Source organism: Neophocaena asiaeorientalis, unplaced genomic scaffold (genome assembly GCF_003031525.2).
Source record: "Neophocaena asiaeorientalis asiaeorientalis breed wild unplaced genomic scaffold, Neophocaena_asiaeorientalis_V1.1 scaffold362, whole genome shotgun sequence".
Lineage (NCBI taxonomy): Eukaryota > Metazoa > Chordata > Mammalia > Artiodactyla > Phocoenidae > Neophocaena > Neophocaena asiaeorientalis.
The window spans coordinates 1,072,847-1,090,542 of NW_020175700.1; the positions used below are offsets into that span (position 1 = coordinate 1,072,847).

The window sequence follows — 17,696 nt, forward strand, 5'->3', positions numbered from 1 at the left end:
CCCTAACAATACGTACCCCAACAAATCAAAGACAAAGAGGAAGACAGTTACTCTAGGAAGAGAGGAATATATTCTTAGGACACCCAAGACAGACGGTGCACCATAGGGCAGTGATAGCAGCAGACAGCCAGGAAGTAGCGGAATAAACAGTATCTGCTTCAAAAAGATTCGTCAGCAGGAAGACGACATAAAAGACAAGCGGCAAGACAAATGCCGTAGTGTATTTCCACTGCCCGGAGGTCTTGACACTCAAGACCTGGGCACCAGGAAAGTTAAGGTGTGGGCCCACAGAACTCAAAAGAGCCAAGCGCCCGGCCAAAGCTCTCTTCACACTTCCTTTTGCAAAGCTGCATTTGTGTGGCTGTGAGCACCTGTCCGGGTTTGTACTGCTAATGCCCAAAGGCGATACGCTGACAGTAGCTGCTGCAGACACTTGGCTCTGTGGAGCATTTTAAGTATAATTGCTCTAAAAATCCAAATGCAGGCCAAATAGTCACAGTTGCTAGTCCAAGAGATTAAGTGCAAACTATAAAGATATGTGGGATACTCTCAAACCTGGGAAACTCAAAACAGTAGTAGCTAAAAGTGTTAACTTTTGCTAACCATTGACACTATCTTTTCGTGACAATCATACTGCATGTCTGTCATGAGCCCGCTTCACAAGGTTAGAGCCACACTCCCTGGGCACCTGGGGCAGATGAGGATCTATTGACAATACCACTAAATGGTCTGGATGTTCCCAAATTCTCCCCACCGAGGAGCATTACTAACATCAATTTGGATAAAATCTTTTTTTTTTAATATGAGACATTTAAACTGTATTCTCTAGAACAGGGGCTGGCAAACTATTTCTGTAAGGGTCAGGTAGAAAATACTTTAGGCTTTGGGGACAACCACTCACCCCTGCAGTTGTAGAGCAAAATCAGCCATGCACAATACGAATGCGCGAAGCTGTGTTTCAATAAAATTTTATTTACAAAAACGGACGACAGGCAGAATTTGGTCTACGGGCCATAGCTGCCAACACCTGCTCCAGAAAAACATCACTTTTGGGGGCTTCCCTGGTGGCGCAGTGGTTGAGAGTCCGCCTGCCGATGCAGGGGACATGGGTTCGTGCCCCGGTCCGGGAAGATCCCACATTCCGCGGAGCGGCTGGGCGCGTGAGCCATGGCCGCTGAGCCTGCGCGTCCGGAGCCTGTGCTCCGCAACGGGAGACACCGCGACAGTGAGAGGCCCGTGTACCGCAAAAAAAAAAAAAAAAATCACTTTTAACAAGCAAGACTAAGTGTTCAGAATCCTATTTGTATAATAATCATCTTTTCTCAAAAACAACTGGAAGTAATGCATTAACATGAACCACCCCAAAACAAGATATACTTGGAGATAAGCTTTAGTTATATTGTTTCCTCTTTGAAAAGTATCATTTCTTTCTATATGTTTGATTATTATAACAGGAATTTATTTATAAGGTGCCATAAAATTAGATTCATCTTTAAAATATTGAAGAAAAACTTATTTGCTTAAAGGAAGTAACCTTGGCCAAGTTGGATTTATCCCTGGTGGTTTAACATAAGAAAATTTGTACCAGTAATTCATCTCATTTGTCAATTACAGGAGAAAGAACTGCTTCGGTTTAATATAACACTGGACTCTGCACATTATCCAGTTCATGTGACACAGAACATAGAAAAAATTTTTTAAAGCAAAAGAAACTACCACTGAAAATGCATGCCTTAGGTGAGTGGGTCTCAAACTCTAGAATGAAACATGAGAATCACCTGGAGGGCTTGTTAAAACATAAATTGTTGGGCCCCATTCCAGTGCCGGTGTCTGGTGCCGGGGGTCTGGGGCACAGCCCAAGAACTCCTGTGGCCCAGGACAGAGAAGCAGCACAGAGTGTGCTGCTGGAACATTCTATCCGTTAGGCATTATGCAGCAATGAAGGGCTGCCTGGTGGTCCTGACTGGAGGTATTCCAGCCCAGGCTGAGACTTTTTCAACTGGATCCTCCCGTGTATGATTATGGGGTGTCTGCTCAGCCACGGTTTTTCTTTAAAACTGCCCCTACCACAGCCCCAGTTAAAGAGCTGAGGCTAGGTGGCCATATCGGAAGCATGAAAGCCTGCCCACCAAGGTGGACCCATGATCCACAAGAACTCAATCTGCAGGCCAGCTGGACCAACCTGATTCTTTCAAGAGGTTTTGAATGAAGTGAAACTGGGACTATGATAGGTCTCAGCCCTTTAAGGCAGTAGAGGTAGAGCCGGGTGGGCATCATGGCAAACTACAGTCAAGGTTATGAGGAAGCAGGAAACATAAGTGAGCAAAGGAAGATGACTTGCAAAGATGAGAATGGAGCAGCAGCTGGGTACCCAACCCAGCACAGGAAGCCGGTCTGCGTCCCATGAACTTCCCCTGCACCCTTCCAATACCCCATCTTGCAAGCCCTTCGCTTCCACACAACAGCAACCCCTTTCTCATCGGACAGCAGAGCTGGTACCTGAACCTACACCACACTCCCACTACTCCTCTTTTGCTGCTTATGTCTCCACTAAAGTCCAGAACATGGCATGAAGGCCCCCTGCTTGAGGGGACAACAGGGTAGGAGTGGCCTGTGACATGGAGTATCAGGGGGAGGGGAGAGCAGAAGGCCCTGGTGACCAGCAGGGCAGCTGAGGCCACTTCAAGGCATCACAGCCATCTCACAGGTCACACGCTTGTCTAGATGGCAAATCACTTAATTGAACACTTTTAAGTGCCATTCCTGTTTTTACGATTTGCATTAGTGTTGGGCTTTCAGGAATCTGAAACACAAAGCTGTTTGTTATATATTTTTATACAAAAGCAAAATACTTACTAGCCCTGCCTTAAATCGGCCGACTCTCCACTTACCAGTCCAGTATTTTTTTCCTTGAATGCTGTCTTGTGGACTAATGGTTTGAGGGCAAAAGTTAAAGTAAAACCCCACTAATTTTGGTTATCTAGGGAGAATTTCAGCACAAAATAATGAAATGATTAAAGTGTCAATATTTTGTAAGAAAGGCAATTATGGAACTATCAAATGAAGGGAGAAACTCAAACTGGCCCATTAACAAATGTTCCCAAAGAGAGGTCTACCTGAAAAGATCTCATTCATTCTATACCGAGGCACCCACTTGTTTCAAAACTGAATGTTCTCCTCACACTAAAGAGACACAAACTACTGACAGACACAATGATTTGGGTAAGTCACAAAAGCATCATGAAAAAGTGAAACAAGTCAGTCTCACAAGGCTACATACAGTTTGATTCCACTACGTGACATTCCAGAAAAGATAACACTACAGTGATAGAGAACAGATCAGTGGCTGCCAGGGGTTATGGGTGGGGGGCTAAGGGGTGGAAAAGATTAGAACAAGAAAGAGTTTTAGAGGGGGGTGGAGAACTATCCTGTATTTTAATTATGGTTGTGATTATAAAATTCACAGAACTGAAAAGCCAAAAAAGAGATCAATTTTACTGTCCGACAATTTTTTTAATAATACTTAAAGTCACACACATACAAAAATGAATGTGCTTAGAAACAATGTATACTCTTAAAAAGGTGCAACCTGCCGCCCGTGATCCAGTTTATGCAATGAATCTGCATATTTTCTTTTCGTCACAGAATGAAATTATAAGCTGCAGCCTAGCTGAAACTAAATTAACAGATATTCTGAATCATGTGGATCTAAGCTAATGAAGAGAAATTGTACTGCTGCAAAGTTGGAAAGCATGCCATGTGCTACGCCCATAACCTAGGTATCAACACAACACTACATGAAGCTGTGACAAGCACCAAGGACAGGGCCACGACTGAAGAAACACCATTAACTGTTCTGAACTTTTGAACTATTAACTCCTCCTATAGTCAATTAAACCGCAAGTATTCGCCAGTGATTTTTTTCACAAATCATAGGTTTAAAATAATAAAACATTGTAAATAATATCTATTCACTACCTAAATTATTTTTTACTTAATTTATCAGCATGTTGCTAATATCAACCATTTTTTAATTCATCAGAGCAAATCCCTCTCTCTACTTATAGAAAGGGATGGGAAAGCAAGGAATAAAATTCTATGATTCATCCCTGGACAGAGTCCCCATCAGATGATGATGGTAAATTAAGTGGTCATGCAGAGTCTCATATATAATAACTATTTTAGAAACAAATTTTAAAAAATTACTCACAGATACCATAAGGCATTCAAAAGCACATAGAAACCAGAAGAAATTTTAATTTCAGGAAATTGCAAATGATATAGGTTAAAACCTGTGAGTTTGCAGCTTACTGGCCACAGGGTATAACTCAACCCCCAAGGCTACAGAAAATATTGGTGGGAAACGCTGCAGGCTTACCAGCTAAAGGCATCAAAGATCAAATTTTAGGACTAGGAAAGTAGTTGGAAATTTAAAGGCTCAGTGGCAACATGGAAACCACAGAATGAATGAAACCTTAATTCAGAGCAACTGCCCAAATCCCTGGCTCATAAATAATCTACACATGAGTGAAGGAGAATCCAGAGGACTCAACCAAAAGAAGTCAGAAACCAGAGAGATAATCACCCTTGAAAGATGGAACTACACATGATCAGATCCGTGACTCTGTTGCTTGTCTTAACCAAGTACATTCCTCAACTTGGGCAGCTCAACTGGCAGAAAGCTGAAACCAAATGGGTTTGACGGGTAAGGGTACAGAGCCCAAAACCAGCAGACGCAAGGAAACCACAGGGATCAGCAACGTCCATACCCAAATCTTTGTCTGGCCATCAACTTTGCAGGCACAGGGAAGACCTCTACAGAACCAGCTACAGAAGCAGCCATGAGACATCGTACTAACACGTGTCAGCAGTTACATATCAAAGGAGACAGAGTTTGTGATTTGAATCCAGGCAAGCTAAATACCTCCCAGATCAAAAATCCTCAAAAACACACATAAAAAGTCAAAGTTGCTGCAATATATCTGCAACATCTAGCCTTCAACCAACACATGCAAAGAAACAGGAAACTGTGACCCACACTCAGGAAAAAAAAAAACAAAAACAGATATAGTCAATATAACTGATTTTATCTTTTTTCTTTAGATTTATTTTTTATTGAGGTAACATTGGTTTATAACATTATATACATTTCACATGTACAATATATTTATACTTTTGAATACCCTACACTGTGCTCATCACCAAAAATTTAGTTTTCATTTGTCACCATACAGTTGACCCCTTTTACCCATTTCACCCTCCCCCTTCCACTCCCTCCCCTGTGGTAACCACTACTCTGTTCTCCATATCTAGGTGCTTGTTTTATTAGGTTTGGTTTATTCATTTATTTTGGGGTTTTGTTTGTTTGCTTTTATATTTCACATATGAGAAATCATGCAGTATTTGTCTTTCTCCATCTGACTTATTTCATTTAGCATAATGCCCTCAAGTTCTATCCTGTCCATGTTGTCAGAAATAGCAAGTTTTCGTCTTTTTATGGCTGCATAGTATTCCATGGTGTATGTATGCCACATCTTCTTCATCCATTCATCTGCTGATGGGTATTTAAGTTGTTTCCATGTCTTGGCTGTTGTAAATAATGCTGTGATGAACATATATCTTTTTGAATTAGTGTTTTCATATTCTTTAGAAACTCAGATGTAGGATAGCTGGATCATGTAATAGTTCTATTCTTAATTTTTTGAGGAATCTCCATACTGTTTTCCACAGTGGCTGCACCAGTTTACATTCCTACCAACAGTGTATGGGATCATACAAAGGTTCCCTTTTCTCCACATCCTCACCAACACTTGTTATTTCTTGCTTTTTTGATAACAGCTATTCCAACAGGCATGAGGTGATATCTCACTGTGGTTCTGATTTGCATTTCCCCAATAATTAGTGATGTCAAACATCTTTTCATATGCCTGTTGGCCATCTGTGTGTCTTCTTTGGGAAAATGTCTATTCAGATCCTCTGCTCATTTTTTTTAATCAAGTTGTTTATTTTTCTGTTGTTGATTTGTATGAGTTCTTTAAATATTTTATATATTAACATTTTATAAGATGTACATTTACAAATATCTTCTCCCATTTGGTAGTTTATCTTTTCATTTTGTTGATGGTCTCCTTTGTTGCATGGAAGCTTTTAAGTTTGATGTAGTTTATTTTTGCTTTTGTTTCCTTTGCCTGAGGAGACGGATCCAGAAAGATATTGCTAAGACCAATGTCAAAGAGTATACTGCCTATGTTTCCTTCTAGGAGTTTTATGGTTTCAGATCTTTCATTCAAGTCTTTAATCCATTTTGACTTGATTTTTGTATATGTTGTGAGATAGTGTCTAGTTTCATTTGTTTGCATGTGGCTGTCCAGATTCCTCAACACCATTTATTGGAGAGACGATCCTTTCCCTATTGTATGTTCTTTGCTCCTTGGTTGTAAGTTAATAGTTCGTATATATGTGAGTTTATGCCTGGGTTCTCAATTCCATTCCATTGATCTATGTATGCTTTTCTGTAAATACCATGCTGTTTTAATTGCTATAGCTTTGTAAAAGAGTGTGAAATTAGGGAGTGTGATACCTCCAGCTTTGCCCTTTTTCTCAGCATTGCTTTGGCTATTTGAAGTCTTTTATGGTTCCACATAAATTCTAGAATTTCTTTGCTTAATTTCTATGAAGAATATCCTTGGTATTTTGATAGGGATTGCATTAAATCTGTAGATTGCTTTAGGTAATATGGATGTTTTAACAATTTTAATTCTTCCAATCCATGAGCACAGAATATCTTTCCATTCATTTTTGTCTTCTTCCATTTCAGGTCTTCGACCTCCTTGTTAAATTTATTCCTAGGTATTTGATTCCTTTTGTTGCAATTGTAAATGGTATTATTTTCTTAATTTCTCTTTCTGCTAGCTCATCGTTAGCATATAGAAACATAACACATTTTTGTATGTTGATTTTATACCTTGCAACTTCACTGTATTTGCTTGTTATTGCTAATAGTTCTTTGGTAGAGTCTTTAAGCTTTCCTATATATAAAATCATATCATCTGCAAATAGTTTTACTTCTTCCTTTCTAATTTGGATGCCTTTTATTTCTTGCCTAATTGCCCTGGCTAGGACTTCCAATATTATATTAAATAAGAGTGGCAAGAGTCAGTACCCTTATCTTGTTCCTGATTTTAGACGGAGAGCTTTCAGTTTTTCATGACTGAGTATGATGTTAGCTGTGGGTTTATTACATATGGCCTTTATTATGTTGAAGTATGTCCCTTCTACCACTTTATTAAGAATTTTTATCATAAGTGGGCATTTAATTTTGTCAACTGCTTTTTCTAGATCTACTGAGATAATCATATGTTTTTTATCCTTCATTTTGTTTATGTGCTGTATCATGCTGACTGACTTGTATATGTTGAACCATCCTTGCATCTCTGGAATAATCCTACTTCATCATGGTGTATGAACCTTTTAATGTATTGTTGGATTTTGTCTGCTAATATTTTGTTGAGAATTTTTACAACTATGTTTATCAGAGATATTGAACTATGTTCATCATAGACATATAACTATTTTCATCACTCTGTGTGTGTGTGTGTGTGTGTGTGTGCTGTCTTTGTCTGACTTTTGTATCAGGATGATGCTGTCCTCGCAAAACAAGTTAGGAAGCACTCCCTTCTACTACATTTTTTGGAAGAGTTTGGGAAGGACAGGCATTAAAGCTTTGAATATTTGGTAGTATTCACCTGTGAAGCTGTCTGGTTCTGAACCTCTGTTTTGTGGGGAGCTTCTTGACTACTGTTTCAATCTCTGTACTAGTGATCAGTCTAGTCAGATTTTCTGTTTCTTCATGATTCAGTCTTGGACAGTTGTATGATTCTAAGAATGTGTCCATTTCTTCTAAGTTGTCCAATTTGTTGAATATAGCTTTTCATAATATTCTCTTGTAATCCTTGGTATTTCTGTGGTATCCGTTGTTATTTCTCCTCTTCTGATTTTATTATTTCTTTCCTCCTACTGACTTTGGGCTTTGTTTGTTCTTCTTTTTCTAGTTCCTTTCAGTGTAAGTTTAAATTGTTCGAGATTCTTCTTGTATCTTGAGGTAGGCCTGTTTTGCTATAAACTTCCCTCTTAGTACCACTTTTGCTGCATCCTATAAATTTTGGTATGTCATCTTTTCATCTTAATTTATCTCCAGGTAATTTTTTATTTCTCCTTTGATTTCTTCATCAACCCAATAGTCGTTCAGTAGCACTTTGTTCAGTCTTCATATATCTGTGATTTTTTCCATATTTCTTCTTGTAGTTGGTTTCTAGTTTCATACCATTGTGATCAGAAAAGATGCTTGATGTGATTTCAATCTTCTTAAATTTACTGAGACTTGTTTTGTGTCTCAACACATGGGCTACCCTTGAGAAAGTTCCATGTGCACTTGAGAAGACTGTGTATTCCACTGCATTTGGATGGAATGTTCTGTACAAATCTATCCAATACATCTGGTCTAATGTTTCATTTAACACCTCAGTTTCCTTGTTGATTATTTTGTCTGGACGATCTATCCATTAATGTAAGTGGGGTGTTAAAGTCCCCTACTATTATTATGTTGCTGTCAATTTCTCCCTTTAGGTCTGTTAATAATTGTTTTATATATTTTGGTGCTCTTATGTTAAATGCATATATATATGCATTATATATACATATATATTAATCATTTCGTTTCCTTGATAAATTGTCCCCTTTATTATTATATACTGTCCATTTTTGTCTCTTGTTACCTTTTTGGGCTTTAAGTCCATTTTGTCTGTTGAGTATGGCTACACCCACTTTCTTTTGACTGGAATTTGCTTGGAGTGTTATCTTCCATCCCTTCACTTTTTTTTTTTTTCCTGTTTCTTTTTTTTTTTTTTTAAAAACTTACTTCACTCTGTATGACAGACTCTAGGTCTATCCATCTCATTACAAATAGCTCAATTTCATTTCTTTTTAAGGCTGAGTAATATTCCATTGTGTATATGTGCCACATCTTCTTTATCCATTCATCCGATGATGGGCGCTTAGGTTCTTTCCATCTCCGGGCTATTGTAAATAGAGCTGCAATGAACATTTTGGTACATGACTCTTTTTGAATTTTGGTTTTCTCAGGGTATATGCCCAGTAGTGGGATTGCTGGGTCATATGGTAATTCTATTTGTAGTTTTTTAAGGAACCTCCATACTGTTCTCCATAGTGGCTGAACCAATTCACATTCCCACCAGCAGTGCAAGAGTGTCCCCTTTTCTCCACACCCTCTCCAGCATCATCCCTTCACTTTTAACATATGCTTGTCTTTAGAGCTGAGGTGAGCCTCCTGTAATGTATGGTTGTTTCTTGTTTTTTAATCCATCCAGCCACTCTGTGTCTTTTGATTGGTGAATTCACTCCATTTACATTTAGGGTAACCATTGGTAAATGAGGACTTACTACTGCCATTTTATCTTTTGTTTTCTGGTTTCTCTATATCACTGTTGTTGCTTTGTTCTTGTGTTTCAGCCTGCCATCTTGGTTTGGTGGTTTTCTATGATTTTTTTCAGTTTCCTCCTTTTTTATGTTTATTGTCTCTGCTCTAGATTTATGTTTTGTGGTTACCATGAGGTTTGTATAAAACTCCTCATAGATAAAATAGTCCTTTTTCTGTTGATCACATCTTATCTTCATTTACCTACAGGGTTTCTGACCTTTTCCCCTTCCCCTTCTGCATTTTTGTTGTCTCAAATTATCCCTTTTCATGTTGTGAGTTTGTTGCCAAATTGAAGTAGCTATAATTATTTTTTCTGATTTTCCCCCTTTAACCTTTATGCTATAATAAAATGCTTAATACTTATTCTGATAAAGAGTTACAATTTTCTGACTCTATGTATCACCTTACTCAAAGTTTTGCGTCCTTTTACCTTCTTGTTTCTGGTAGAAGAGCTCCTTTCAACACTTCTTGTAAGGCACATCTAGTGTTGATGAACTCCCTCAGTTTTTAGTTACCTGGGGAAGTCTTTATTCCTCCTTTATATCTGAGTGATAATATTGCTGGATAAAGTATTCTTGGGTGACAGTTTTTATCTTTCAGTATCTTAAGGATGTCATTCTACTCCCTCCTGGCCTGTCAACTTTCTGCTGAGAAATCTTCTGATAGCCTCTGTGGGTTCCCTTGGAGGTTACCATCCTTTTTTTTCCCTGGCTGCATTTAAAAATTCTTTCTTTGTCATTGACTTTTGACAATTTTAATATGATGTGTCTTTAAGAAGGTCTTTTTGCATTGAGGCAATTAGGTGTTCTCTTAGCTTTATGGACGTATATATCAAGTTTCTTCTGCAGGTTTGAGAATTTCTCAGCTATGATTTCTTTAAATAATCTCTCTGCTCCTTTTTCCCACTCTTCTTCTTCTGGGATACCCATAACCCTAATATGCACCCTTCTTAAAGAGCTGAATAGCTCCTGTAGAATTTCTTCATTTTTTATATTTTAATTCTCTTCCCTCTTCTACTTGCATCATTTCTAGATTTCTGTCCTCAAGCTCACTAATTCTCTCTTCCATGTGGTCTGATGTATTTCCAGTGCTTTCTAATGCATTCTTTATGTTGTTTATTGAGTTCTTCAGCTCCAGAATTTCTTCTTGGTTCTTTCTTAGGGTTTCAATATCTTCAGTAAAGTATTCCTTCTGATCATTAATTTTACTCCTGAGCTCACTGAACTGTCTTTCTGAGTTTTCTCATAGCTCAATGAATTTCTTCATGACACCTATTTTGAATTCTTTGTCAGTTAAATTGCAATATTCTGTGACTTTAAATTTGGCTTCTGGAGAACTGTCATTTTCTTTTTGTGGCATGGCGTTACTTTGGCTCTTCATGGCACATGATGAGTTGTTCCTCTGCCCATGCATTTGAAGTAGCAAATATCTTTCTGCTTGATTCTAATGATTCAACCGGTTAGAAATTAGAGGTCTTTCTTCTGTTTTCCAGTAGGTGGCGCTATAGCACAAGTTTATGGTTTTCCTTACCTGAGCTGCCTCCAGTTATGTTTGAGAGTTGGCACGTTCTACCCTCCACCACCTCTGTCAGAGGTGTGGCCCGTGTCCTCATTATTGCTTCTTGTGTCTCCAGGGGTCAATGATGCCTTCCTGCTGCTAATGTCACTGGGATGATGGGCTCTTCCCTGGCATCCAGGATCCCCTGAGTTGTAGACTCTGCTGCCACAGGGGGAGGATGAGGGTGGGCGGAGCAGGGGTTGCCCAGGCACCTGTGCTATGTCCAGTGTTGTAAGGTTCACAGACTCCATCACTGTGTGTGGAGGAGTAGGGGGCCTGAGTTGTGAGCACGTCAGTGGCTGGAGGAATGGGGTCTCAGGCCCCACTGGTGCTGCTGCCCAGTTACCTGTGGCTGCAGGCACCACTGCGGCTGCGAGGCCAGAGTTGTGCTCACTGCCTCCCCTGCTGTTATGTGTTCTCTGGGGCTATGGGCTCAGCTTCCATGGCCAGAGTGCTGGGCTGCTGTTCCCTCAGTTCTGCCTCCCCTATGTGTTCCAGTCCACCCACCTTTAAATGTGCAGATTTGTGGAAATCTCTGGCATCCCAGTGGGTTCCTCAGAGGCACCTTTGTTGAGCTGTGGATGCTTTACTGGTTGTTGACTGAAAGGGAGCTTTTCACTCTGTCATGTTGCTGATGTCACTCTAATATAACTGATTTTAAATAGGCCCAGATGTTGGATTTGGTAGACAAAGAACTTAAAATAGCTTTACAAATATGTTCAAAGAATTAATTTTTCAAATTAAAGGGAAATATATGCTCAATGAATAGAGAATCTCAACAAAGAAACAGAAACTATACATAACAGGAATTATACAGCTCAAAAGTACAGTAACTGAAAATTTTAAATAGGTTCAACAAGAGTTTGGAGATGGCAGATAAAGTTGAATATGGTTCAAGAGAAATTATCCAGCCAAAAAAGAGAAAAATGTTTGAAGAAAAATGAACAAAATTTCAGAGAGCTGCAAGACAATGTGAAGCACCCCAAGGTACATATAACTGGAATCCCAGAAACAGAAAAGAGAAAATAGCACAAAAATTTGAAGAAATAATGGCCAAGAACTTCCTGAATTTGGTAGAAAACTTTAAAGATTCAGAAAGCTCAACAAACTCCCAAAAAGATAAACAAAAATAAAATCACTCCTAGACAAATCAATTAAACTGCAAAAGAAGCTAAAGAGAAAGTCTTAAAAGCATTCAGAGAAAAATGCCATGTCATGTAAGACGAACAACAATAGATTAACTGCTGACTTCTCACCCAAGACTATGAAATCCAGAGGATACTGGAACAACGTATTCAAAATTCTGAGGGAAAAAAGCTAACACTAAGGGCTTCCCTGGTGGCGCAGTGGTTGGGAGTCCGCCTGCCGATGCAGGGGACACGGGTTCGTGCCCCGGTCCGGGGAGATCCCGCATGCCGCAGAGCGGCTGGGCCCATGGGCCATGGCCGCTGGGCCTGCGCGTCCAGGGCCTGTGCTCCACAGCGGGAGAGGCCACGGCAGTGAGGGGCCCGCGTGCCACACACAAACAAAAAAAGCTAACACTAATTATTCTACATCCAGTTAAACAACCCTTCAAATATGAAGGCGAAATAAAGGCATTTTCAGTAAACAAAACCTGAGAGAATTTACTGCCAGCAACTCCACTACAAGAAATGCTAAAGGAAGTACTTTAGCCTAAAGGGCAACTGGGACCTATACAAAAAAATTGTAATGGTAAATATGTGGGTAAATATTTTTAAACTATGTATTTTTTCTTAACATCTTTAAAAGATATAACTACTTAAATTAAAACTTATAAGTCAGTAGCAACAGATTTATAACAAACAGATCTAACATATAACAATAGCAGTTATGTAAATAAAATGATGGGTACATAAAAATACACTATTGCAAAGTTTCTATATTTTACCTTAAGTAATTCAATATTCACTCTAAGTTAATTTAAGTTTAAGATGCATATGTAATCTCTAGAGCAACAACTTTAAAAAATACAAAAATATAAAGCTAGAAAGCCAAGAGAGAAATTAAAATGGAATAGTAAAAAATATCTGATTAAGGGCTTCCCTGGTGGTGCAGTGGTTGAGAGTCCACCTGCCGATGCATGGGACGCGGGTTCGTGCCCCTGTCTGGGAGGATCCCACATGCCGCGGAGTGGCTGGGCCCGTGAGCCATGGCCACTGAGCCTGCGCGTCCAAAGCCTGTGCTCTGCAACAAGGGAGGCCACAACAGTGCGAGGCCCACGTACCGCAAAAAAAAAAAAAATCTGATTAAAACAAAAGGAGACAGGAAAGGAAGAACAGAGAAAAACAAAAAGAAGACACAAAACAAATTGCAGCAGAGAAGATCTAAGTACAATCATATCAATAATTAAATGTAGGGGACTTCCCTGGTGGCGCAGTCATTAAGAATCCACCTGCCAATGCAGGGGACATGGGTTCGATCCCTGGTCTGGGAAGATCCCACATGCTGCGGAGCAACTAAGCCCACACACCACAACTACTGAGCCTGCACTCTAGAGCCCATGAGCCACAACTACTGAGTCCACGTGTCACAACTACTGAAGCCGCATGCCTAGAGCCCGTACTCCACAACAAGAGAAGCCACTGCAATGAGAAGCCCACACACCGCAATGAAGAGTAGCCCCCTCTCGCCACAACTAGAGAAGCCCACGAGGAGCAACATAGACCCAACACTACCAAAATTAAATAAATCTTAAAAAATTAAACGTAAATAGACTAATGTTCCAATCAAAAGGCAGAGATTATTAAAACTAGATTTAAAATCCAAGACCCAGTTGTATGCCGTCAACAATACACATGCTTTAAATATAAAGACATAGACTAAAAGTAAAAAGCTAGAAAGAATATATTCTGTGCAAACAGTGAGCATAAGAAGATGAAGTGGCTGTATTAACAGACAAAATAGACTTCTTAACAAGAGACATTACTAGGGACAAGTGGAAGGACACTTCATAATAACAAAATGGTCAATACATCAGGCAAATACAGCAATTATAAATTAGATGTGACTAATAACAAAGCTCCAAAATACACAAAGTAAAAACTGACAACTAAAAGAAGAGAAGAATCCACAATCATAAAGATTTTTAACATACTTCCCTCATAAATTCATAGACTTAGACAAAAATATTAGTTAAGAATATAGAAGATCTGAATGACACCATCAGTCACTTTAACCTAACCAACATTTCCTAACCAAACATGAAACCTAATACCTACAAAATACACACACTCTTTCAAGTCCATATGGAGTGTCTAACAAAATAATATACAGGGCCATAAAACAACTCTCAACAGTTTTCAAAATATTAAAATTTAATAAGATAATATAGTTACAGACTATATTATCTTATTACAACAGAATTAAATTAGAAATCAACAAAAAATAAAACATCTGGAACAGCTCACAAATATCTGGAAATTTAAAACTCACTTTTAAAGGAACCACAGAAATCACAAAGTAAATTGGAAAATATTTTGAACTGAATTATAATGAAAATTGGTAAATGATAAATTAGACCACTAAAATTTAACACTTCTGCTCTTTGAAAAAATTATTAAACCAAAATGAAAATGTTTTCAAAATATATCTGATTAAGAACCAATATCTAAAACACATAAAGAATGCTCAAAGCTCAATAATAAGAAAACAACGCAATAAAAGTAGGCAAAAATATTTGAGCAGACACTTACCAAAAAAGATATATGACCATAACAAAAGCACATGAAAACATGATCAATATCATTAGTAAAATGCAAATTAAAACCAAAATTAGATACCACTTCCCATCTTGCAGAATGACTAAAATTAAAAATACAACACCAAGTACCAGCAAGGATGTAGAGTGATTGGAACTCTGAAACATTGCTGGTGGCAAGGTCTATATAATTATTCCATGGAAATGCTTTTATTCTGTCTCTCCAAAAATAAGCTAATCCAGAAATAGGCAGTAAAAAATGTTTTTAATTGGCAACATATACCTGAAAAATATATTTTATTTACTTAACTTTCTACTCATTTGATACTTTTTAATACATAAATTTATTTATTTATTTATGTATTTTTGACTGTGTTGGATCCTCATTGCTGCGTGCAGGTTTTCTCTAGTTGCGGCGAGCAGGGGCTACTCTTCGTTGTGGTACAAGGTCTCCTCATTGCAGTGGCTTTGTTGCGGAGCATGGGCTCTAGGCATGACGGCTTCAGAAGTTGTGGCACGCGGGCTCAGTAGTTGTGGTGCACAGGCTTAGTCCCTCCACGGCATGTGGGATCTTCCCAGACCAGGGATCGAACCCATGTCCCTTCGTTGGCAGGCAGATTCTTAACCATTGCACCACCAGGGAAGTCCCTCATTTGATACTTTTTAAACTAACTCAGTTGTTGAGTAACTAACAGTCAATTGCCACTTAAAAAAATCAGTGCGTGGATGAAAACAACAATACCTAGTAAGCAGCTTCAGAGAACTTTCCATCAAATTCGTGGAATTCGTCAGAAATGAAGAGGAGGCAGAAATCCAAGTACCTAGACTGATCTGCCTCAACTCAACACCATAATATCCTCCTTCCACTCCAAGGTTCTGGGTCTGCCTTGGGAAGAATGAGGCAGCCACATCCAGCCTCTGCTTAATTCTCACAGAGCAAAGTCTGGGGTATCACTGCAACCAGGAGCAACAGCAGCAGTGGGCAAGACCAAGGTCAAGCTCCTTCTGCCCCTTAGCTGTGGTTCTCACACATCAGGTTGAAATCTGTTAACAGTTTTTGTTTCTATTTGTAGGACATCTACAGCACAAATGATTTAGCTACATATTTAAGACAAGCCATTTGGTAGAAAATGACAACAAATGGGTCTCCTAAGAAAGAGGAATTACAAAAATACTTCCATTTCAAGTATTCTCCAGATCCTTGGTCTATCTAAATAATGACTAAAGAATACAGCCACCCCAAAAAGTGAAACAGTACATCAAAACAAAGGACAAAGGGCTTTCATGACCCAAGAAGCTGAAAGACACAGGTGCTTCAGCCTCTATGACTAACCTTGACAAATAATTAATTACATGACTTGCTTGCGTGGGAAACTGGTCATCTCACACCACACCGAGGGAAAAAACTGAAACGCAGATTTACTCCATCCTGGACAGGTGGAACACATACACAATGTGAACACAGCTCAAAACCATAATCATAGCCTTTTTATCCGCAGAGAAAAACACTCAACTCAGACAACAGCATATCTATGGTGGTGTACTGGGAAATTTTATTTTTGCTAAAATTCAGAACTTTGTAAGAATTAAATGATGGGGCTTGGACCAGTTGGGTCAGAGATGTTGACAGCCTTTCAAAATCAAAGAAACTATTAAAGAAAGCATCATTAAAGAAGAGACTGATCTCTTAGACAAAGTAGTACAAGTTCCACACTCCCTGCTCATCACAGCCCCTAAAAATAAGTCCCAGAATTTTACCCTAACCTCGTTATCGCGCCGACCTCCCTCTCTTCTGAGGTAATGTCTATAAATCTTGGCATCCAGTGTGCCTTTGCACCACATGTCAGCTATTAGCAATGGCATTTTTCCTGACAGCTAATTGGTAACATTAAAGAAAAGAGATGAAAAGCATTGAGCTTGCAAAGTCATTTTACAACCATTAACAGCAACAAGTATTTTACAGGGGACATGGCACTGCCTGGGAATCCAAGGACCATGATGAATATTCACTCTGCCAGTAAAACGAGAAATGTGGTGAAAATGAAATCCATACCTTCGGCTTATTTACATGACAGCTGAATTAGTGATACTTCTCGTGCCAGAAGATTCTCTCCAAGTAACGTTTGGGCTCAAGGAGTCCTCCAAGGCAGGCAGACACCCAGAAGCCTCCCCCGCAGAGCCTGAAGTGGCAGTGACCCCACACGGCCGCGTGGCCCTTACCTTTCCTTTTGGTTGTGTAAAATCCAACAGCTGCTCCGTCTCTCCACAGAATTTTAGCCTCCTCCTTCACAGAGTGAGGTAAAAAAAACATGTCATCATCATCCAAATTCCTCTCCAGTCTTCCAAAAATAACGACGTTTAGAATAAAAAGCACAATCCTTTCCCCAAATGACTGAACCTTTGAAGGAAAAACAAAAAGAACATCTAAGTGAGACAAGAGGGGAAAATCAGACACAATAAATTCTATGCTTGGAATCAACCCACACGCCGGGGCCAGGTGTGGGCTCCCCCACCATACAGTTCTTCTCATGCTCAAGATCCAAAATGCGGATAATAGTTTCTCACGGAGGTTTTCCCACCCCTGACCTTTCACATGCACTGGCCTCCAGGAGCGAGGAGCATGGCCAGAGGGGCCTCCTGGGTCTCCAGGACCACAGACATGGAATGTGAAGAGACAGAGAACAATCAGTCACATGCCAGTGAAACAGGAGGTTACATAGAGGCAAGCAATTTCAGCAGAAACCCTGGATGTGTCCAGAGATAAACCCAGTCTGCCATTTTTAACAACAGCCCCAGAATTCTGACCCTCAGAAGGAGGGTAAATAATTGGGGATAATTATTGGTGTCCAGTTGCTACACCAAGAGCAACTGATTTTCAATGGCTTGTGACAGATTTTGAGCACATACTAGAGTCCCAACCCCAGA

At 39.4% G+C, this 17,696-nt stretch overlaps 1 protein-coding gene across 3 annotated transcripts in view; it reads right to left on the bottom strand.

Annotated features, from left to right (window-relative positions):
* The window catches only part of FAM169B (Protein), a 98,480-nt gene that overhangs the window by 32,586 nt on the left and 48,198 nt on the right, over window positions 1–17,696 (bottom strand). For all 3 annotated transcript variants that reach the window (XR_003001376.1, XM_024732041.1, XM_024732042.1), the window contains exon 5: window positions 16,992–17,169. Coding sequence is in view for 2 of the 3 variants with exons in the window: in XM_024732041.1 (XP_024587809.1) it covers window positions 16,992–17,169 (178 nt within the window). In the remaining variant the exon portion in view is untranslated. The remainder of the gene's footprint in view (window positions 1–16,991; window positions 17,170–17,696) is intronic.